Source organism: Erigeron canadensis, chromosome 6, assembly GCF_010389155.1.
Source record: "Erigeron canadensis isolate Cc75 chromosome 6, C_canadensis_v1, whole genome shotgun sequence".
Taxonomy (NCBI): Eukaryota; Viridiplantae; Streptophyta; class Magnoliopsida; order Asterales; family Asteraceae; genus Erigeron; species Erigeron canadensis.
In genome coordinates this window covers 2,025,887-2,051,066 of record NC_057766.1, presented here as the reverse complement: position 1 = coordinate 2,051,066, position 25,180 = coordinate 2,025,887, and the positions used below count along the sequence as shown (strand labels likewise).

At 31.9% G+C, this 25,180-nt stretch overlaps 2 protein-coding genes across 2 annotated transcripts; one reads left to right on the top strand and one right to left on the bottom strand.

The window, feature by feature from the left end:
• On the top strand, positions 1 to 769 carry LOC122603076. The gene has a single exon (XM_043775688.1). It carries the CDS (start codon positions 71 to 73, stop codon positions 767 to 769), a length of 699 nt encoding a protein of 232 aa, XP_043631623.1. The 5' UTR covers positions 1 to 70.
• Positions 770 to 20,922: 20,153 nt separating this feature from the next.
• LOC122603075 (disease resistance protein RUN1-like) lies at positions 20,923 to 23,812 on the bottom strand. The gene is made up of 4 exons (XM_043775687.1): positions 22,886 to 23,812; positions 22,518 to 22,805; positions 21,473 to 22,411; positions 20,923 to 21,369 (listed from the first exon to the last, which is right to left on the bottom strand). Exons 1-4 carry the CDS (start codon positions 23,810 to 23,812, stop codon positions 20,923 to 20,925), a joined length of 2,601 nt encoding a protein of 866 aa, XP_043631622.1.
• Positions 23,813 to 25,180: the final 1,368 nt, after the last annotated feature.

The following is a 25,180-nucleotide window of genomic DNA, read 5'->3' as shown; positions in this document are numbered from 1 at the left end:
TAAGCTTAGTTATAAAAATTCTAGATTTTTTATTTCTAAGAACCTTAATTCATCATTCACCATGTCAACCATGAATTTCTTTTCACTAAGAGACATGCATGATTCCGCAAATGACATGCTTTGTTCGCCTAGCCTAAAACGAGCCCTTTCCCATCAAGAACAAGACCAAATGGTTGTTGAACAATTTTCCGAATCCTCTTTGAAGATGTTGGATTCTTGTGGAAGAACCAAAGACATTGTCATTCTTGTCAAAAATCACATCCAAGAACTCCAATCCACGTTTCACCGAATCACTCTTGGTGGAAAAACCACGGCGGAAAAGGAGTTCTCAGCGTACCATCTACATAGAAAAGATTTGAAGAAACAAATGTTAAAGCGGCTAAAATCACTAAAAATGACCAAAGACACAAGCACAAGCAATGTGTATGACGACGATAACCTAGCGATTGTGGCAAATGTGTTGGCGGAAGTCAGAGACACGATCACTTCACTTGTGGAGTCACTAATGTTACTTATGTCCATGCCAAGACCTCACCCTAAAGATAGAAAATCGATGAATTTTAATGGGTTAATTGCGGCGAAAGCAAAGTTTGTGAGGATGAATAGTTTGAGTCCATGGGAGAGGTGCGACGTGCATGCGGTTAGGCATGTGATAGAGAGATTGGAAGCTGTGGAGAGTGCTGTGGAAGATTTGGAGGTTGAATTGGAGTGCATCTTCAAGAGATTAATAAGAACTAGAGTTTTGTTACTTAACATACTCTCCGATTAATTAGATATATGTATGCACGTTGTTATAGATTCTTTGATTCTTCGCTTTGTATTTCGATAATGATAGATCATGACTCCAAATGCTTGAAACATTTTCGTAATTAGATATATGTATGAGTTCTCAATTCTCAATCTAGCTAGCTTACATGTAACTCCTTGTTATTATACAAGCTATCATGTTTTCTTTAATTAATTGGATCACTAACGTAGTAATGTACCATTGTACGTTGAAGTATTATCGTACCATGAGTCTAATCATATTCTGTCGGATATTTTGGTATAATTAGGTTAATTGGTTATTTAAGTCATAATAATACATCATATAAATTTTCGGAACTTGAAGGACCAAAATTGGCAATTCCGAAAACTCAAAATTTTAACAGCATAAATGACAGTTACGGGCCTGGATCCTTCATTCTGGATAATACAAATTCATAGAATTCTCTCCCCTTTTTCACACACACTCTCAAACACAAATCACACAGAACGTTCTCGAATCTCTGATTGTATCCGATTGAGTAATTTGGGGTAAACCACCGAATTGATTCAATCTGATAGTGATCACACGCCTTCAGAGATTGAATAATATCCGGTTTTGTTCGTTATTGACTGCATATCCTCAACATATTCTAACATCAAGTCATCAATTATAGAAGAAACCTAATTTTTCCATCGAACATCTTATGGTTGTATCATAAACCAAAGTAATATATATATATATATATATAATAGAATTCATTGTGTGCTTTACTTTCTTGGCTTTATTTGTGTGACTAGAAATTCTTTCAACTATGACCTGATGTCAAAATTGAGTTGAAAATGTCAAATCAAACATATACCAACTTGTTAACCCCCACAAAACGGGTTAGCGGGTTGAATTTAGAGTTGGTTGTCAAATAGGTTGGTTTGTTGATTTCAAGTCGATTTCAGGTCAAATTGGTTATGGGTTGCGGGTTCACGGATCAAATTGGTTGGTGACTTGGTGGGTCGATGAATTAAAAAAAGTATATATTTGATTAAAAAAATTTCAGGTTGACGAGGAGACCTGCTAACCCGAAAAGTCAACCTGAATCTAACCCAAAAAATTAAGTTGTCAAAACTCATAACGAGATTCCACAACCCTAGGGGGGCGTTTGGTTCGCTGAATATTTCTGAAGGAATTGGAATCTTTCAATGAAATTGGATTTTAATAGATTGGAATCTGAAAGTTTTAAAATTTGTATTTTGTTTGGTTGGCAGAATTCAATAGAATTTATTAAAGAAATTGGAATGTAATTTATGTCAAATTGACAAAAATACCCTTTAATCACTTTTTATTTAATAATTATCTTCTAGCAAAATTTATAATATTTTTCTTGTTACTATAATAAAATATATATATCTACCAATATATATATAACAAGGTCCTAAATTCATTCCTAAACAAATAAGAACCCTTGGATGACTTCCAACTTTGATTTAGAACCATTAGATCATATTTAATTATTTCGTATTTTATAAATGACAATATTAATACTTATACTTTATATAATTTGCTAAAATATACCCTTAACATTAAAAATAATATTTGCTAACATTCCTTAATTATATATACACGTAAATCTATATATAAAGCAAGATTAGCTAATTTAGGATAATCATCCAAAAATAGAGGTTATAGTATTTGAGTTATTTCTTAACTATATCTACTCTATTCACTTTTTTAGCCGAGAATCTTTTGTTTAACGAAAAATGTTAGATATTAATGTTTGGGACCCTAGCAGTGAGCCAGTGACACCAAGTTGGATAGTATGTTAAAAGTTGAAACTCACGTACTCTTGCACAACGTGAATGATAACACGTAAGCTCACAGGCTCAAGAAACAAATGTCTAAAACCACGACAAACCAAGATTTACTCTTGGGTCTACAAGCTAATATCCTTTCCGTCAGTTTTTCCAAAGAGGGTCTCAGTTAGCCATTTGATCCAGGATCTAGTGGTTTATTAATCGGGAATCTAACCTCTCTTATTATTAGAAAAACATATTAACCTACGTAAACTATCCCTATCATTTAACTACGTTAAATATCTTCATCTAATATTGTATATCTATAATACCTTTTAATGAAATTTCTGTAACATATATCATCAACCCTTAAGATAACTGCATCACCCATTCTACATCAATTATTTTACATTAAGAAGTTAATAACTACAACGCTACTACCGCCATCACCACCACCACCTATCATCACCGCCACCACCACAACCACAACCACAACCACAACCGCCACCACATTCCCCACCGACTGTCATTGTTGACGTTGCCTCTACCACTATCAGCCGTCGCCACTACACCGTCGCATCATTTATTCTTAGATATTTTTATATCTTTTTTTATGAACAAATTGATGTCATAAATTAAATAAACTTCTCACTTAATAATAATAATAATAATACATAAATATATCTAGTAAGTAATATATTTGATCAGCTTAACACTTATATTTGTTTTTATTTTAAAAGCCCAAGTATTATTTAAATATATAATTTGAATAAATAAAGTTGAGATATGTTTTAAATTATATATGCTAATAATATTAAAATTTACATCATCATTATATAAAGATATAGCAAACATATCGAACGAATCATATACAATAAAAACCATTGTCAAATTATAATATCTTTATTTTCAGCCGGTAGTCATTACATTTATATTTACAACGTCATTAAATCTCTTTTTTTATATAAAAATTTAAACACCCCATCTTTTTGAAAGGGAAGTGATAGTTGTACAATAGCTTTGGTTTATTAAGTGAAGAAACAAATATATTTGATTGACTAAATGGATTAAGACAATTAAGATTAATTCATGACTTTATACTTAAGATATTACCAAACACTACCTAATAGCACTTCCCTTTTAGATTATGCAATAAGAAAGTTAGTTCAGAAATGAGGCAATTGTTCTTAATGAACCCCAATGGTAAGAGTTATATTAAATGACCTAATTCGTAATTAATGAATTAATTTACACTCTAAACCACTTACATCACTCGACATTGTCACCACCACACCACCAATAGTAACGGCCATTTCCACCCGTCGCCGTCATCATATCCGCATTACATGGGTACCGTGTTATGAAGATATAACATACATATTCTACTAACCAATTTTGATACAAAATATTTTTTGAATGATAATATCATCAAATTTTAACATGTTTTATCCCTAATGAATAATTAATATGTTTATCTCGCGTATTACGCGGGAAAATAATCTAGTATATATATATATAATATATAATTGAAAACGAGCAGGGAGCATATATATATAGAAATTGAAAACTAGCAGCAAGCATATATATATATATACTAGTGCTTAGACCCCGTGCGATGCACGGACAACCCTAAATAATTTTTCTTAAACTTTATTTTAAGATTGTATCAATGAATAAATATAACTGAGTTGGACATAATAAAAATATTCTTATGAGTTGATTAATTTTAAGAAGAAGAATGCTAGATATACCTTGGGATTTATTAATGATACACGAGGGCTTAAAACGCGTACATTGCACGCTGGAGAGAAATTATAAAATGGATTGCCTATAGTAGGTGCATATAAGAAGGATTATGTTGGTTACCTGGATGTGATAGGTATTATGAATTTTCCCCCACTTTGTAATATAGACCCACATGGATGCACTATAACCTTAAATAATTTCTTTAACACCAGTTCAAGCATGCATGTAGCGAAGTAAATATACTCCTATTACCACTAATGACCATTTTAAAAAAAATTAATGACTTAAAATGCATAGAAAAGTCTTATTTAGCACTAAAATAAACCATATATACCTCATAATTTTCATCACAAATTTGATAGACTGTTCTTTGTATAAGATTTGAAATTTGTTGATCATTCATTTTAACTCCAATAGCACCAGTGGCATCTACAATCCTAACTTGCACATTAAACCTACCAAAAAAAAAAAACAGAGATACAATTTTACCACACAACTTAATAATTATAAAGTTTTAATATGAAATATAAATATATACCTAGGATTGATGAGAACTCCTTCCTTGTTACATGAACAACAAATCCACATTTTGTTGTCCCTTAAAGCATCAATAATGTCGACTGCATCCATGTAGAGATCGATCAACTTAACTTCTTGAGAACAGTTCACACATTCCATTGAATACCATAACTGGTCGGTTGGAATAAAACCGATTGTTGCAACAACAACCACTTTATCAAACTGTCAAAATGAAAATGTTTATACATTAGAATGTTAAAAAGCTAGTTATAAATTCGAAAGAAAGTTATGTTAAAAAGTAATCTAATCAAAAAAGAAAAATTCACAAACAATGAATACTTACATGTTCGTCCATCAGGATCATCTCAATACTACCTATGTTATTAACATCTCCGTATAGAGGTTGCTTCCATAGCCGCAAATTCTAACCGTTATCGTACATGGCTTATTATTTGGACGCAAATTTCTAATTGAAACATGGTTTAGTGAAGCCATGCTAAAATTGATTTGTTATGTGTTTACGTTTTAAAATGCCTTAAAACTGAATGGAAGTGGCCTTATATAGACATAGACATGCAATGAAGTAACCGCCACAAGCAATACACGAACGGTTACATATTCAAAATTTCAAAAATTTGAACTTCTTAAAAGCATAACTAATCCATTTTCGAAAATTTGAACTTCTTATAAAAGTAACTAATCCGTAGACCTTCCAAGGAAGTAACCGCCACAAGTAATATACGAACGGTTACATATTCAAATTTTCGAAAACTTGAACTTGTATAAAGCATAACTAATCCGTTTTCAAAAATTTGAACTTCTTATAAAATAACTAATCCGTAGACCTTCCAAGGAGCAATATTTAGATGATTTTTGGGCTTTCTTGCATTTTTAAGCATGCCACATAGGCAATAACTAACAAATTTTGAAGTGAGATTTATATAATGTAGATATATATATATATATAATTCAACACGAGCAGCAAGCATATATATGTATAATAGAAAGCGAGCAGGTAGCATTTATACTAGCATAATAACATAATAATAAGAAAATCCCAAATTAAAATTTCATGATGATAAGAGAGGTGAAAAAGAAAATCAGTAACATAAATATATTACATGAGAAAAATAAACGTAAAAACTATAAAGAATAAGAGAGAATATCTTCTTTGGAGATAAAAAGAATAGTCAAATATTACTCTTTTGGAAGAATAGTGTAGATCTAGATCGGATATGTGAAGCTTGTTTTTGAGAGCAGATGAGTGAAGAAGATAGAATATGTCACAGCTAGGTTTTTGCGATGGGGTTTTCTTGTTCAAAATGTTTCAATTCCAAAGGAATTAGAAACTTTCCATCAATATATGGAAGAAATTCTAGATTCATTGATTTAAAGAATCCGATGAAAAATTCTAAATTCCAATTCCATCTTCTTGTTGAACCAAACATGGGAAAGAGGGGGATTTCAATTCCAATTTATAGGAATTCTTAAGAATTCCATGAACCAAACACCCTCTAGCTTTATTTTTCAAAGTCAAATTTGGAATTGGGTCAAGTATTAATAGCCTTAAAATGTAAAAAAAAAAAAAGGGTAAGTGGGTGGCCACCCTCTGGAGCCATGTACCTATTGGTACTCAGCGCGTTTACCGCATATACGCATGCCCGGTGAAAACCCCTGAAGACTTGGTTGGGAACGAGATTCGAACCCAGGACGTGCGCCCCCAAGCCCCCATTGTTAAGGATACGGTACCACTGAGCTATTAACCCATTGGTTTAAAATGTATAATGAGAATATTACCATTTATAGTTATTATTACAATTACAATCTAGTCTCCTCATTCAAATAAAAATGAGTCCCAAACTTTATAAATTTGATTGAATTTTATATCCCTTAAAACTAGATCGAGTGGTGTTTGTACAGAATTTAAGTAGAACATTTTTTTTCTTTATTCCTGAGTATAAAAAATCAAGACCGGTCTTGTTCATAAGTTTGTATATTTAATTTGTAGATTATAAAAATTTTGCAGGAGTCAAGTGATAAAGAGAAAAATAAAATTATGTCCCCAATCGTATAAATGTTTGGATCCGCCAGTGTATATAAAGTAGGATATTTTTAAATCATACTGTCATGACTCATGTGTAACGCAACGACATATAAAATAAGATATATTTATAAATTATTTTGTCTATTATTGTGCCATCACTATATCAACCTTGTTGGTCAGTATATATTATATGAGCAATATGCATATGAAATGTATGATTGTGAATGTATATCTATTTTGTCCACTTAAATTATTTTTACCGTTACAACAACAGTAAACAGTCTTTTTAATTAGTAGCATATATTATATGAGATATACAGAATTACAGATATATAGAAATCGAATGAACACAATAACGTTGTTTCCTTTGTCTCAAATAATAATAAATAAAAATGTATATTATAGATTTTAAGTATTCCAAATTGTCACCCCTCACATGCGTACGTACAGGTATATACCTTGTCGCTCATATCCTCGACTCCTCGTGCAAATATTACTTAATTAACTAGGAGACAAACTTAGTGAATCTAGCTGTTGCCAATTTGTCATCAATGCATGTACGGATCACAAAGTACACTTTCCTATCTCCCTATTTTACTATTCAAATCAAATCTTTCAAAATGACATACTCTTTACGTTTCAATTTATACGTCCAGACTTGCTAAGTATTTCTCTTTTAATTTTGATTGTAAATAGTTTTTTTTTTTATATAATACAATGTCTAATAAAAATAATATCAATAAAAAAAAGTACATTTAAAACTCATTTTATCTATATATTTTACATCAAATAACATAAACAAAAAAATGTATCGTCAAAACTACGAAAGAAAAACTTAAAAGGTAAAAATATAACATTTAACTTAAGAGGGAGAGAGTATTAACGAACATAAGGATAATCCACATGAAAGGTGTGCGTATTCATTCAACAACAATATAATTTATTGAACCCAAACACACAATTAGCTTTCATCAATTAATCTCAAAAAAGCTCTAAACATTTATTAGTCATGGCTTAAACAATTCAGCAAATGCTTAATTTGCTTCGTTCACCTAGCCCTAGATGCAATGGCGGATCTAGAATTTTAGATAGGGTGTGCTAAATTAAATGATATTCCCTCATATAGTAAAAGTTTGACAAATATTTGGTTTTTTTTGTGTTCGGACTGGATAGAAAAAAATAAGTGCCTGCAATTATTATAAGTTTTTCCATTTGAAAATCGTACTTAAAAATATGCTCTTTATATATGTGGTAACAGAAAATAAGCTTTATGACATTGTTAAAAACTAGACTTTTTATTCAACTTAAATATATTGTAATGTATGATATTAAGAAGCGTTTTAGTTCTTTAAAAAAAAAATTAATCTAATGTAGTACGTATAAAATCTAAAACCAATTAATGGACAATATCCTAAAGTAACAACTTAGAATCCTAGATCGGTTATAGGATGAAAAGAAATAGAAAAAATTTTGAGGGATGAAACAATAAACTTAGTTAAAAAAAATTTATAAAAAATACTTTAATAGTTCAATTTCTTCACAGATACACTACAAACAATATTGCATTTGTTCACACTTTTAAGTGAGTGTAAACAAATTAAACATTTTGTCACGTTTTTTAGTGTGTATAAATATATTGAGTTAAAAGTGTATGAAAATTTCTACACACTAAAAACTGTGTAGAAATAAAGTTCACACTTTTTAGTGTAAACTTTCATAATTATTTTGTCACACCTCATTTGTTCACGTTAACTTTTTTAGTTACCGTGGACAAATAGGGTGTGACAAAATAATTGTGAAAGTTCACACTAAAAAATGTGAACTTTATTTCTACACACTTTTTAGTGTGGAGAAATTTATACACACTTTTAATTTAATATATTTTTACACAATAAAAAGCGTGATAAAATTTTTAATTTGTTTACACTCACCTAAAAATGTGAACAAATGCAATATGATTTGTAGTGATAAGATTAGAAACCTACCATTTTCTCCATGAAAGCACTTTATAGTTGTAACATCCCAAAACTTTTTGACGTTGACCGTTAACTCGTCGATAGCGACCATTAGTGACTATGTGTTTTGTATGTGCGTATGTGAATTAAATGATTAACGTGAGATATGTGTTAAAGTGATTTAAAGTAATGAAATTAAAGTTGATAATGATTAATAAAGTAAATTAGTGTTCCTGATACGATATAAGTGTCTTAAAGTGTTTTCGAATGCGTTAAACGAATAGTTAAGTGACGAAACGAGCATTAAGAAAGTGCAAGGGCCTATATGTAAGATTTAGAAAGTTGTTCCAGCAGATATAGGGGATATATCACGACCCTAATGCCATATAATCAGATTATTAACCATAGAAACTTTCACAAACAAAACCGTAAGAGCCTCCTTCAAGTTTAGAGCAATTTCGGAGTGATTCGGTGGTGGTTTCTTCTAGTTTTGGATCCATTAATCTTTCCTATAGGTATTATATCATCAATTGATTGTTGAACAAGTCTTAAATAGGTTTTGTTCCTGTAGATTCGACCATGAGGGTTGGGGTTGTTGGAAGTGGATGTTTTCAGTTAAAAACGACGTTTTCGTGAGTAAAATCATTAATTGAGTTGGTTAACTACGTCAAGATGCTAACTTTAATGTTGATTTATGATGTTTATATATGTATGAGTAAATCCCAGGTGTTCAATTAGATCCATGTGTGTTCAATTGTGTTTTTGAACCAAACGTTGTAATTTCGAGTCGTTTTGATGATCAAAAAGGGGATTCATGTTTACAATTGATTCAAGGATTAATTGATGCTTTCAAAGGCTTAATTGTGACCTAATTAATGTTAATTTAATGGGTATAAGTCATGGTGGAGGTTTGGGATTCGTTTGGAAGGAGATTAAGGAGAAGCAAAACAAGAGTGTTGGTTCGTCCAGTAGGTGCGACGCACCTAGTGTTGTGAGGGGAGGTTTGGTAGTGTGTCATCAGTAGGTGTGGCACACATCTCAATAGGTGTGGCGCACTCATTGATACCGAGAAGGGGTGCGATAGAGGGTGCGTTATAGGGTGCGGCACACCTTTATGTTCCTCCTAACTTTCTTTTAGTTGGTGCGGCGCACCATGGTTAGGGGTGCGGCACACCTAGCCTATTTGTGGTGAAAATCATTGTTTAATGCTTAGCTCGCTAATTATTCGTTCTAGGTTTCCGGGAGTCCGTATCAAGCACCGTAAGCTTACTTTAAGTTGTTGTGGGCCCGTGTAAGGTAAGATATATAACTTTTCTCACGCTGGAGGCACAACAAAATGTGGTTTTCTATAAGTAACCTCTTAATCGGATTATCTTATATGTGTTGGGTTTTCCGGGTTATGCGGGAGGTTATGTGGGAATATATGCATGTTGAAATGATTTATGTTGATATGATGACGTTTAAAGTAGAAGTATATATATGTGCATATGAAGTATGATGCTTATAATGACGTTGCTAGGAAATGTTTAAGATATGTGTTGTTGATAATGTCGTTGATATGCCTTGATGTTGATATGTGATGGCTTATATGTGGGACTTAAGTATGATATGTCTAGTTCACTAAATACACGTGGGAATTGTTATGAGTTGTGCACGTTAGTGGGATTAAATGCAAAAGTAGACGTGGGTAACGATTGTGCCTAATGTTAAAGTAAAATGTGCGATGTGGGAAACCGTTCTAGCCCTAGTGTTAGTGCGTAAAAAGTATGAAAGATATAAATACATGGGAAATGCTATAGCTAAATATGTGAGATTGACGTGGGAAGTGTTAAGCTTAACCCGTGCTAGTTTATGCCAAGCTAGTGCGTACGTGGTCGCTTGAGTGGCTTCTTGCGGCATAGTTACGTGGGACTAGTATTTCCGGGTGGAGTGACTAACTACCAATGTTAAAAGCATAACGGGATACTACGGAAATGGCATTGCCTTTCCTAAAAGTTAAGACGTGGGAAATCGTGCTAGTTGTAAAGCTAGTGCGTGATATGTAAGATATAAGAATAAGTTGATTTAGATAATTACAAGAATATGTGAGAATAATGTACATGTAATCTAAGACGTGGGATTGCAATATAACGTGAGATTAAGTAAGATATGTAAGACGTATGATTTAACGATGGATAGGCACAATTAGGAGTAAATACTCTACATGTGCTATACGTATATATGTGATATGTTTATGTGAGATATGTAAGACCTGACATGGTGATTAAGTTGTATATATGTTGATATGATATGATGTGTTGGGATGTGGGAATAAGTAAAGATGGGATTATCTATGATTTTTGTGGATGATACGTAATGTGATTATGTTTTGAGAAGTAAAATATGACGAAGTTTTATGAAAGTAAAATGAAGAACGTTTTATAAATGTGTGTATCGTACTTAGCTAATTTATTAGCTAACACTTGTTTTTATGAAAATGTTGTGTCCTTCAGGATAAGCAGGTTTGAGCTAGGAAAAGATTAGCTCGGTGAGATGGGTAGATGCAATAAAGAAGACTAGCATAGTTTGTTGAATGCTTAGATTTACCCATAGCCTATGTTTCGGCTACAATATTTACGTTTTGATGCATGTAATAATGAATGGCATTTATGTTTGTGCCATGACTTGGATTTCATTTATATTGTCTTGATGATGCGCTTTAGTAACACCATTTTATGAAAAGTACCATCCGGTTACGGATGATGAAGTTTTAAAGTGATCATTTTCCGCTACCTTTTAAACGCCGTTTGGCAAAGTTTTTGAAATCCAGGTTTTAAAAACAGGTGTTACAATAGTGAATAAGATTTTCTTTGATGTTTACTTACCTCTTTTATTTAATGTGTATGCACATCTTTTTTTTTAGGTTATGCGCGCACTCTTAAAAAATAAAACCAACAAAACCTCTGAATTTTTTATTTACCATTGTTAGGAACAATCATAGGGCATGCAAGTGCTACTCTATGTGGTATATAGATCCGCCCCTGCTCAAATGTACCCTTTCTAATAACCAACAAGACCAAAATTGTCTACAAATGAATAGAATCCGAGCCGTCATTGAAGATGTTGGATTCTTGTGGGAGAACCAAAGACATACTCTTTTGTGTCAATACTGATATCCAAGAACTCCAAGCTACATTTTCTCGAATCACTGTTGGAGTAACATCTTTCGTTGAAAAGAATTTTTCGGCATATTATCTTCATAGAAGGATTTAAAGAAACAAATGTTAAAGCGTCTAAAATAATTAAAAACAACCAAAAATACTACAAACATTACAAATCATATTGCATTTGTTCACACTTTTAGGTGAGTATGAACAAATTAAAAATTTTGTCACCCTTTTTAGTGTGTAGAAATATATTGAATTAAAAGTGTGTGAAAATTTCTCCACGCTAAAAAGTGTGTACAAATAAAAGTTCACACTTTTTAGTGTGAGCTGTCATAATTAATTTGTCACACTCCATTTGTCCACGGTAATTAAAAAAGTTACCGTGAACAAATGAGTTGTGACAAAATAACTATGAAAGTTCACACTAAAAAGTGTGAACTTTTATTTATACACACTTTTTAATGTGGAGAAATTTTCATACACTTTTAATTCAATATATTTTTACACACTAAAAAACGTGATAAAATTTTTAATTTGTTCACACTCACCTAAAAGTGTGAACAAATGCAATATTGTTTGTAGTGAAAATGGTTATGGTGACAATAACCTAAGGGTCCATTTGTAACAACCCTCAAATTTCGAGTAGGATAATTTACTTGGACTTTATCCCTAGAGATTTATTAAGAGAATCGACCTTTTAGACATTCAAAGCATAGTGATAATTGCCCTATGGTATGGTGAGATGCCTTAGAAATACCATAGATGACTAGCTATCTTAGAAATGCTATAACCAATAACTATAATCAATCAAGCCGATCTCAAGCTACATATATTAGTTCTAATTGAGCTTGACAAAATGCCAATGAATCAAAAATTTTATTTCAAGAAGTTAAGTTATATAAATAATAAGGTAAGACTCACAAGTTGTGATAACAATCATAAATCTTAGGAAATGTCCAACAATCTAAATCACCAAGCTAATTGAAGTACATTTGAATATAGAAATATAATGACCATCTTACAATACATACTTATAAACTATTGTGTACATAAAATGAGTTTAAATAATAATGAGCATATATACGTCTAACATGAGTAACGGTTTATAATAAAGAGCGAAGTAACAAATTAAAATACAAACGTACATGCATATGTATATACACGGCATGCATACTTACATACAAACACAACTTAACAAAGATATATACAAGCACTTAACTAAATTTACATCCATCCATACAAATATATTTATAAACTTAGGAAAAACAACTACAAAATTAAAAATACAAACTTATATCCATACATACACTTCATACATCAAAAAATTCAAAATCCCCTCCAAAACACTACCCCAAAACCGGCCTCCCCCTTCCCAAACAACTCAACCAATAAAAAATTAACTAGTCTCTTTATTCTTACACTTCCAATGCATGCTACAACCATACTTACACTCCAACTCACACTTTACACTCCCTAAACACTCCAACACTTCCCAATACACTTAATCTCTTATTTCTCTCTCATTTTTCTCTCAAAAATCTGCACATTATCATCTTCCTCTCTTCATCATTTTCGGTTCAAAGAAAGCAACAAAAAGGCAAGAAAAATCAATCTAAAGTTATAGTAATAATAAGGGTTTTTAAAGGATTAAACAAGGGTTGATTCAAGATACTTTTAAGGGTTATTTTAAGCTTGGAATAAGGGTTATATAGAGCATAAAGGCCACGAAATTTCTGCCCAAATTCATCTCCAAAACCGAGTGCAAGAAGGGTATAAATCTTCATCTCTTTGTTTAATCTATCTTGTTCTTGTATATACTAAAAGATCTTTATCAAAGACCATGTTTTTCTTTGATTTTCTTCTTGAAAATATACTTGATGAAGGCAATTTGATAGAATCTTCTTCCTCATGCTCATGCATGTTGAAATCTAGAAGAAAGATTCAAAGATTCAACTAGTTTAAGACCCAAAGGTGTTGTCATAGATTAAATAGATTTTAAGGTGATTCTTCCTTTGAAATATGGTCATATTTTTATATATTTTGATGAATATATTTCTGGAGTTTTTCATAAAAATATGTTTTTAAGTTGTTAAATTGAAGATGGATAAAGATTTGTTGTTAAAATGATGAGATGATAACATGCATGCTTAGATTTGCACTAGTTTAATTTGGTTTTGATATGGGACTTGAGATGGATCTTTTAAGGATGATTGATGAACTTGAAATTGATTGAAATCTGTATATTTGATGTTAAGAGATACAAAATAAAGTAATAATTTTGTTAGTGGGAATCTAGAGGTTAAAGCAAGCAAACAAAACCATTGGTGGGATGCATTAACCAATAAACATTCTGACAGAATTGGTCTTCTGTCTTGTAACGAATAAACTGAACATTTGAGGACATTTTCAAGAAGAACTATCAAAATAAAAGTTGTAAAGATTAACCTCCAACTGGAATTACTCAAAAATACTAAACCGAACGAAAGATATGATTTTTCTACTGAAACTGGTCAAAACTGTAATTTTGTATGAATATTTTATAAACTTTAACAATTTTTATCTCCTAATCCATAAAGTTCCAGGAAGTCATACTTGGTGGAAAGTAATTTCAATGTGTTGTGAACTTAAAATAAAATCACGGGATTTTTCTAACAATAAAACTTCTGATGTCGCAAGCAGTGCCCATTCGGGACAGTTTGTGTTTGGATAATTTTTACGGACACCAAATATCATCTAAAAATTCACCAAAAATTCACAAAAATACTAGATACATGTAAGTCACTGTGTAAAAATCATGAAGATCCAAATAATTCGTCTTGACCCCAAAATAGTAGCTAACATTTCTTAAAAATAAAGTATAAAACTAGAAAATTTGTAAGTAATCTTATAAATGGCATAATGGGCTATGTAATGAACTAAGAACCATAATGGGCTAACCCGGCCCAAATAATGAACCCATAAGGAACACAAATTAGTAGGCCCACTTGGCCCAATAAGCCTTATAGCCCAATAACCACTATGACCCATTATGCACCTAACCCAAATAAGGTAAAGCCCAATAACTAATGTAAGCCCAAAACATTTAAAAGCCCATGACACCTAAGGCCCAATTGATAATGACCCATAACACTTAAACGAATTTCATGAGATAAGTGTAATCAAAATAAAACAAAGATAATTAAGTGAGATTGACGTAAGTAATTATGTTAACCAAGCTATATATTGATATCACAAATGTTAATTCACGCTAAAATCGGTTACACAACAAATGATGAATAAAGAATAACATAACTTAATATGGCATTTCTATATGATAACCTAATATATCAAGTGAAACCACAAATGAAGCCAAGTTGCCGAAAATCTAACAACTTATAACTACGCACGTAATTAAAGTAACCTTTTACACCATCAATCGCTACAACCAAAACAATGCGAATGTTAGCAATATACTTAGATTTCACAATTGATAGCAACATAATGAAAGTGGCATTTCTAAGTGATGGCTTGAGATAGGAACTTACGTGTATTAGTCCTATCGTAGGGATAGTCTTGGCTTTGAAATGTGATTGGGAAACGTGACGGATGTATGATGGAGCGATTGATGGGAAGTACCCATTTTGGATAAGTGAATATAATATGCGGCATATCAAGGTGAGTCATAGCCCCCTTTCAAACTATTTTATGTGTTTAACTTTCGGGGTGAAAAGCATGATAAGTGAAGTTATTTTATATATATATATATATATATATATATGAAGTGTTTCTTGAAAGAAAGTTTGATATATGAAATGACTCTTGATAAGTATGATTATGATATGAAGTTATAACGTATGTTCCAAGTGATAATTGTTATATGATGAACTTGAGTTCTGTCAACCCGTTTTCTTTTCGGTACACTACTATTTACTCCTAAGGGAGGCCTGTAGTTAGATAGTTGCGCAACTAGGAGTCGTCCACCCGTCCAGAGCGTAACGGTGGAAGGTTAGTTGCCTTCGTGATGACCATCACTTCCAGTCCGACCATTAGGGTGTTCTAGCTACGTAAGTTTAATCGGTCGTCCTCATGACACGACCCCAAGTATAAGTAAGACACTTGATTGACAACTTGTGCAAAGATAAGAAGTATTATAAAGCTTGGACTTGAAAATGGTAGTAGTAGTGGCTCAAGCATTTACTCATCAAAATTATGTAAATTATGCCTTTGTGGCTAAATTAAATTGATATTGAATTATGCCTTGTGGCTAAGTGAAATTGATATTAGTATTGTTGATAATTGGAAATTGTTTGAACATACGGATTGGGTATCGTCCCTCATATGATATCTTGAAAGACGTTGGAATTGGTGATATTGAAATGATTTTGGTAACCGAATGATTTTTGGTATGATATACGATTAATCGATTTATATACTTTTTCTCTCATGATGATTTGACAAATGAGAACCTGAAATTTTACTATGGATTTTTTCAAGTCTTGATATGACATTATGGTATTTGGAAACTTGATAACATGATATGAAAATTTTGTCGATCATATGGTTTGGATATTTCGAAATGTAATAGTAATCGGTTTTCTAAGTATTAATACGGTGATGTACCAAGATTTATATAAAAACCTATGCACTCACCAACTACGTTTTCGTAGTTGACACTTTTTCTTCATGCTTTTCAGGAAATAAGCTTAAGCATTGAGGATTTATATGCTTTATGATTATTTGCATTGCACTTTGGAGTCAAAGATCAAACTTTGTGATAGGCAATGGAATCCGCCTTGATCATTGTAGTTTACTATTTCATGTGCTTGTTGTTTGATCGTGGACTTAATATCCAAGTATGGTGGACGCATTTGTACTTGGAAATTGGTTCACATGTTTGTACATTGTAAATTATTTTTATCAAATAAAGCTATGGTGAATGTTATTTATAATCCTTTGTTTTGAATACTCGACTTTCTGTACATCTCATTGTTCCGCCTTAGTTGGGGTGTTACACCATTTGGTTCGCAATTTTTTTTTTTTTAAAGGAATTGAAATTTGATAAAATTGAAATCTAAAGAGATTGAAATCTGATAGAATTGAAATTTGATTGAATTATAATTTTTTTCTGTTTGGTTGAACGAAATTGAATGGAATTTATAATATTAAATATAATAATAACAAAAGTTAAAATATATATTTTTAATTAGTAATATTAATACTTTTTACAAAATAAAAAAATGATATAAAATATTATTAATTTTGTATAAAACAAACAATTTTTTTGTAAAATAATAATAAATATTATAAACTAAAGTTAGTTTTTCAATAAGGAAGTTGTTTTATTAAGTAGTAATACATTTTATAAATATTTATAAAGTTTTAAATATTCTTTGTACAATAATAATATAATTTTCACAAATAAATATATAATTATTAATTTTATTTTTTAAAATAACATTTTTATAATATTTTTGAAAATATATATATATTATTAAAAAATTTATAAAATAATATTTTTTAAAATTTATATATGTAACTTTTAAAAAGTTTTATATTATAATACTTTTATAATATTTTTAAAAAATTATATATACTATTAAAACTTTTATAAAATAATATTTTTATATAGAATAATATTAAACTTTACAAGCTAAAGTTAGATTTTCATATAAAACATTTTTAAAAATTGGTAATATACTTAATAAAATTAATAATTTTATAAAATTTTAAATAATATTTAACTAAGATGAAGTAATTATTAAAAATAATATTAATTATTTAATAAATTAATAAGTATATTTATATAAATTTAATAATTTTAACAATATAATGATGGTAATAATAATAATAAATAAATAATTCTGAAATATTATAATAATTTTACCAATCAAAGAATAATTATAAAAGATTTAGTTTTACGAAACTTATTCTACTTGAGAATATAAAGAGATTTTTGTTTAAAGACCTACTTGAGAATATTAATACGAATCTTGTATAATGTGCAAATAAAACATATCACTTATAAATGTTACGAGTACATGTTAAAATCTATGTTAAAATCTATGTGTTGTGTGTCACCAATCTATTTTAATTAACGTGCCCTTCATAGTTTTACACATCATGTGCAGTATTGACCTTCGAAAAATATTATATGCGATTCTAAATTATTTTGTCCACAAAAGATTGCTATTTTTTCATTTTTCTTCGTTGCCACATAACGTCCAACACTTGAACACCTTGGCTAGTATCAATAATTTCGTAGATACAGATGTACATGCCGGACGTGCATTTACGATATGAATAATCGACACATTTTAATTACTAATATAATTATAATTTTGTATTTATGCTCTAACATTGTACCCGCACGATATGGCGACAGTTTGGTGGTGAAGGCAACTGACGATGGTAATGGCGGTCGTGGTGGTGTTGTTGGTGGTGGGTGTAACTGTGTAACTAATTGATGTAAAAGGGTAGTGAAGATAATTTAATAAAGAGATATGTACCTGGAAATGTAATAAACTATGCACGAATATTTATGTTGTGTAATGAATTACTTGAATATTTATTGTATGTAATGAATTTTCAATTCATGGTTATTGAATATACCCAGTTATATGTGGTAACCACATAAGCTGCAATTTGTAAGTTTTTGATTGGTCTGATACATCCAATAACCTGGATTGAAAAGTTCTTTACATACAATAAACATCCAAGTAGTTCATTAAACAACATAGACATTTGTGCATAGTTCATTACATTCCCAGGTCTTATCCTTTTAATAATTAAGGATTGATGATGAAAATCAATTTATTTAAAGTAAAATGGTAATTTTTTTTTATAGATATTCACTATATATTAACATTCTAAAAAAACTAACGATTAACTGGCTTGGGTATACCCATGTTTAAATCTAAGGGGTAGGCGGATTAGTAGGGGTTTCCCCTATCGGGTATTTGAAAAGGAAATTTCTATTTCGAGGGAACTCTCTAGCACAAGCTCGATTAAAACAATGTATGCTAAACTTCCCGCTGTCAAATCATGATATGAAGTATCCAGCGAAATTACCTTTACATAAAAAAAATGGCTGAAGATTAGAGCTGACAATTTCCGACACGGACCTGTTAGCACGACACGACACGGCCTGGTTTTTTCGTGTTTGGCCTTAACGTGTTTCGTGTCTTAACAGGTCCGGACCTGTTAAGACACGATATGACATGATAAGACACGATAAGACAAGTAGTATATATATGGACATGTTAAAGACACGTTAAAGACCTGTTAAAGACACGTTAAAGACCTGTTAAAGACACGTTAAAGACATGTTAAAGACACGTTAAGGACACGTTAAGACACGTTAAGACACGATAAGATACGTTATCAGGTCCCTTAACAGGTCCCTTATCGTGTAACTTTTAACAAGTCTCTTAACAGGTCCCTTATCGTGTAACCTGTTAAAAATCGTGTCGTGTTCGTGTTTGGAAAAACTGACACGATTAGCTATCGTGTCGTGTTCGTGTTTAACCTTATCGTGTTCGTGTCTTATCGTGTCATGTCGGACACGATATGCCAGTTCTACTGAAGATGTCAAGGACCAAAGGGGGGCTATGGTCCCACCAAACTTTTAGGCCATATTTAGCAATTATATGTATTATTGTAAAAGAAATTTTTAACGTGTTTTAACTTCCTCATAAACAAAACATAGATACAGAAAACCTAAAACCCCAAATCACATTTGAAAAAGAAATAAAAAGACGTCTGAGACCTTCAAACACTATTGCAGTATTGGATTTATAAATCTTCAAAGGAATCTTTTTTTTTTTTTTTAAATAAGTAACTATTATTCACAACGGCCGAACTACCACCAAATCGGTAAAGTAGCTAACTATACAACAACAAAATTACACATTAAGCCCATAATTCTTAGTTTCATAAATTGCGATGTGTTTTTTATTGATATTATTGATTGTCAAATTCATATATAATACTATGTGGCTGTGATTTATGTATATAGAAATACATTCCACGTAAAAAAAAATTTTACCCTCGATAATGTCGTTCAAATTCTGCTTGCTAGCTAGCTAGCCCTGTTGAAATTCATAGATTTTTTATAAAATTATGTGTGCCATTGTTGGTTTGAGGTGAAAAAACTTGTACACTTCCACTCGGATCATATCCCATATGTATCATCATATCTATAATTTATTTTATTATTAATCAACTTAAAAAGTTATGTTAGTTATATCTCTAGGTACGGTCTAAATGGATATATGCCTAACTTCAGGTAATGATTGACATAATTAATTTTTTTTTTTAAATGTAAATTTTGCTTGAAATTTAGTGTCGCACTAAAACACCAGAGTCCAGGACTACTCGAGCTAATGATGGAGCACTTTCCTTTTAACTTTTAACCAATTTGGCATTGCCTTAAATTTTCAAATGATCCATACAATTCACAATTATTCAAAAACACCAATTTCAATTTACGTGTATCATACTTAGGGTAATGGGCCTGGGCAATATAACGGCTCACTGGGCCGTATAACTACACAGCATGATTTACACCCAGCTTAATTTTGTCAAACAACTGAACAAAAGTTTTGACTTTTGATCAAAGTTTGCATTGACATTTTATTTTGGCTTGAAAAACGACAAATATTTCATCTGAATATTAGTATGTCAACTCACGACACAAATGACTTCACGTCCTTAATACGTTGGTTCATAGTGCCAAGGTTGATACTAGTTCAAACACCTTGTTTGTTATAAAAAGTTCTGTTTGGCTTGCGGGCTGATCGATTTTTTATTATTATTATTTTTAATAAAAAAGAGGACAGTACCTCTAAAATTTATTATGCACCAAGGAAAATTACAAAATCAATCTCACATATACTTTACGAAATACTCCTCTTCCAGCAATCTGAAGTCTGAACACGAAGAACCTCTTGCATTTACCCATTTACCGCAATTAAGACACAGAAAATTGACCACCTCGTTCTTTTTATATACAAGTTGATCTGGTACATGGAATCGATTCCACATCTTGTTTATACATAAGACGTGTCGCACATCTTATAGCTTTTGTTCCATTCAGTGTCAGATTAATGACCAGACTACCGCCATACCAATCTTGATATTGAACTAAACTACATGTTCTATATGAAGTCCAAATATTCCCGTTCTCTGATGCTACAGATGCATCAACACAATCAACTTCTTTCGTACGACTGGACTTTCCACCCTTTTTAAATGTTATTGTGATAAATGGATAATAATATTTTTCTTTCCACTTCCCGTGAAATAAACCACATATCGCATATCCAATAATTTCAGCGTCGCTTTTAACCCTTAATTCAAATTTGCATCCAGGTTTATCTTCTTTGAACCAGCTTGGAATTTTATTTCCAGGAATAGCCGTCCTTAGTTGACGGTCCCCTGCAGCACATCGCTGAACCAAAAACAATATATATTACATATACTCAAAAATCGTTAGTTAAGGTATGAATCATATGAAAGATATAGATAGAAACAGAGAAATAGAAATAGGCCACCTTCAGGAATGATTCTTGCAACAGGTTATCCAGGTATTTTTGATTATCTATATCCTCGAGAAGTTTGTAGCAGTTAATGAAGGAAATCTCGTAAAGCAACTCATACTCTTTTGAAAGATCTTCAATCTTTTTCAATGAGATACAATTATTTGCCTCCAACACTTGTATTTTTGATGGGAGGGTATGCAAGCTTTCAAGTCTACGACACTCGTCCAATCTTAAGCATCTAAGACGTGAAAGATGGGAGATACTTGTAGGTAATCGAATTAATTTATTGTTGCCACTAAGAATTAATTTTTCCAGGGCGTAAAATGCATGAAGATCTTTCGGGAATTCTTCTTCGTGGATCTGTCTCAAACTAAGATTTAATGTTTTCAAGGAATATAAATTCGTTAGACAACGTATACTCATGGACTTTGGAATACTTATTAGTTCTTTGGTAAGCATTTCTAAATTCTTAGTGCTTCGACGCTCCTCTTGAAATTTTTGTTTTTTGCAGTTTTGAGGTATCAGGGTTTCGGTGCTTTCGAGATTCTCAAAACTTGCACTTGTTTTGAGATTCAAATAGGTTAGACCGGACAAATATCCAAATGATGGTGGCAAATCCTTTATATGAAAACAAAAATCAAGATTTATACAATCAAGTTTTAGCATACATGGGGAGACGTCGGGAAATCTTTCAAGAGTGTAGCATTTACTGAGCTTTAAAATCCTCAAAGATTCCATCTCAATCCTGGATGGGAGATGCCTGAGCCGCTCGCAACCAATCATATCCAATCTCACAAGTTTTTTGTGAGATCCAAGAGATTCATGAACCTCAACCAAATTCTTACAATTTAACAATACTAATCTTTCGATGTTTGGAGCTCCTGAGACATCTGGAATTCTTGTTAGGCAGTCCAACTGTTGAAGTTTAATAAACTTCAAGTTGGGCATAATCTGACAACATCAATAGAAATGAAGAGTTATAAATGAAGTTACTCTGTTATATGTGTAACTATGTATGTATGACAAATTATTCCAAAGAGAGATTGATGCCAAATACCTTTTGTCCCTTCCAAAACTGTTTGATACTTCCTTTGGCCATTTCAATCCCGACAAGCTTACGCAGGTTTCCAATTGGAAGAGAAGAAAATGGGTACTCATTCCAACAAAGCCATCTTAACTCATCCGGAAGAAACGTAGGCTCACAAAAAGTGAATTTCCCTTTAACATCGAGTAGTCGAAGATTCTTCATAGATCTAAAGATATCGGTGCTAAACTTTGCTTCTTCAAACAAGTCAGCATCGTTTTGCTTGTCCTGCACTACTATGGCTTCAACTGCTTTTAGTTTCTGCAACAAATAACTTTTTACTTATATTACTGAAACATATAAATTTAGAGAAGACGAAATTACAAAAGGTAATTTATCACCTTAATTCTTCTGATGAAATCCTGGATTTCGTCAAGTTGCCATAACCTGCTATTTGGAAAACTCTGACGAACTACTTCCCATCCCATTTCTTGTATGAGATCATGCATTTCTAGTCCTTTATTAGAAATGGTGATAAGATATTTTTCGACTAGAACAGTAATTCCTATTAACGGGTCAAAACCACAGCCATCGAGGACTCTAGTCACATGTCCTGCATTTTTTCCTTTGAAGAAACACGCAATGTGTAGGAATATATTTTTCTCAGAATCCTCTAACGCATCAAAACTTAATTTGAGTGTCTCAAAAATCTCATCATTGGGTTTTTTTGCTAGTCTATTAAAGGCACTTTCCCAAACCTCGACCTTCCTACCACGGAAGAAAGAACCTAACACTTTTACAGCTAGAGGAAGATAGCCAGCATAGCTTATTGCACGAAATGACAACTCGTCATACCCGTCTGGAGGGCTATTTTTCTTGAAAGCATGTCTGCTAAACAGCTCAAGAGCATCGTCCATTGACAAAAAACTTGGTTTGTACCTTGCATTTGTATCGGACAACAATTGCTTGTTTCTGGTGGTTATGATGATTCTACTTCCAGGACCAAACCAGTGATGTGTAGCAGCTAAGAATTCTAATTGCTTACCATTATCCACATCATCTAAAACTAAAAGAATACTTTTATGAACAAATCTTGTCCGTATTATATTTGCTCCATCTTCAGGATCTTGAATATTGAACTTATGATTCGTCATTAGTATCTCCCTAAGAACCTTTTCTTGTAGGGCACATATATCTCTTTTACTTGAACTATTTTCCCTAACATCTTTTACAAAGCTGCTACCCGCAAAGTTACAAGAAATTCTTCTAAACAAAGCTTGGGCAAGAGTTGTCTTTCCAATTCCTCCCATCCCGTATATCCCTACCATGCACACCTCATCTTTCGCCTCCATATCCAATAGAGATTGCAATGCATCTACACGAGACTCTATGCCCACTAAATTGTTTTGTGTGTCAAAAGTTCTTAGGTCACCTAAAATCTCTTGAACAATCTTGTTGACAAATGTGGATTCACCCCTGCAGAATTAATGTTAATGTTAGCAAGCTAAATAACATTCGGATTCTAAAGGTATCAATTTTGAGATGATGCTTGAATACATAAAATTGGGAGCATATCAACAAAATTACTAAGGAATTTGCATCACTAAAATCTTCTCCGAGCATGTCACAGAGTTGTATAGGTAAGTCGCGTTATACTTGGACGTATTTGGGGCATGAATTATAAAGTCACAAAAGTCCTATACAATATATACTGCAAATTATTCTCCTTGCTTTCTATTCTTCTAATGAAACTTTTTCTACTTATTTCTCTTCATTAATTAAGTGTGGGCAACTAAAAGCGTTTGTTAGTTATATATGGAATAAACAGATCAATGAAAACTAACTCTTTCATATTGTTTGATATATGCAATCCAGATAAGCCGGCTGTTGCAGACAAAGCTTCCCTCCACGTATTCACTTTATCCTTCTCTTCCTCAAACGTTTTCTCGTGTTGCTCAAACGCAATACCAAAGTCTTTAGTTTGTGCGCGCACAACTGATGGATCAACATGGTAGAACACCGGTAACACTTTTTGTCCCAGGCAGTTATGGCATTCGATGATTTTGGCAAGCTCAAACAAACACCATGAAGAGTTTGCATAATTTTTAGAGATAATAACCACCGCAAACTTTGATTCTTCGATGGCTGTCATGATTTCAAGAGAGATTTCTTCTCCTTTATGAAGCATCTCATCATCTTTGAACACAAGGATGCCTCTCTGAACTAGAGCAGCATACAAATGATCTACAAAATTGAGTCGAGTGTCTTCGCCTCTAAAGCTTAGGAAAACATCATATTTCCATCCTCCTTTAGGTATAGATGATGATGATGATAATGATGATGATGATGATGATGGTGGTGGTGGTGGTGGTGGTGGAGAAAACTTAAAAGATGCCATTCACATACAAGAACTAAGGTTTTGACTTTTGAGGATTTGAAGCCGTGAAATGTGAGAGCAAGTTTTTATTCATTTAAAAAAATGGCCCAAAAGAAAGTAAACGCCTTACATTTGCAAAGAAATTTCTTCTCTATATTAGAAATAGAATAAATATGGTCTGTTGGTGTATTTTATATAATTATATTGGTGATGAAGAAATTTTTTGTCCAATTTCATTTGGATTGTGATATGAATCACTACACATTGATGGATCCTAATTTTCCCACAAATTGAACAACAATTGAAACAGTTAAATATT

Bases quoted from the DNA above. Each gene is read 5' to 3' on its own strand.
- LOC122603076 (XM_043775688.1), top strand. From the start codon at position 71: ATGAATTTCTTTTCACTAAGAGACATGCATGATTCCGCAAATGACATG.
- LOC122603075 (XM_043775687.1), bottom strand. From the start codon at position 23,812: ATGGTAGGGATATACGGGATGGGAGGAATTGGAAAGACAACTCTTGCC. The intron at 22,806-22,885 runs GTGATAAATTAC...TATTTGTTGCAG, and splicing joins ATTTCATCAGAAGAATTAAG to AAACTAAAAGCAGTTGAAGC. The intron at 22,412-22,517 runs GTATTTGGCATC...TGATGTTGTCAG, and splicing joins AGTTTTGGAAGGGACAAAAG to ATTATGCCCAACTTGAAGTT.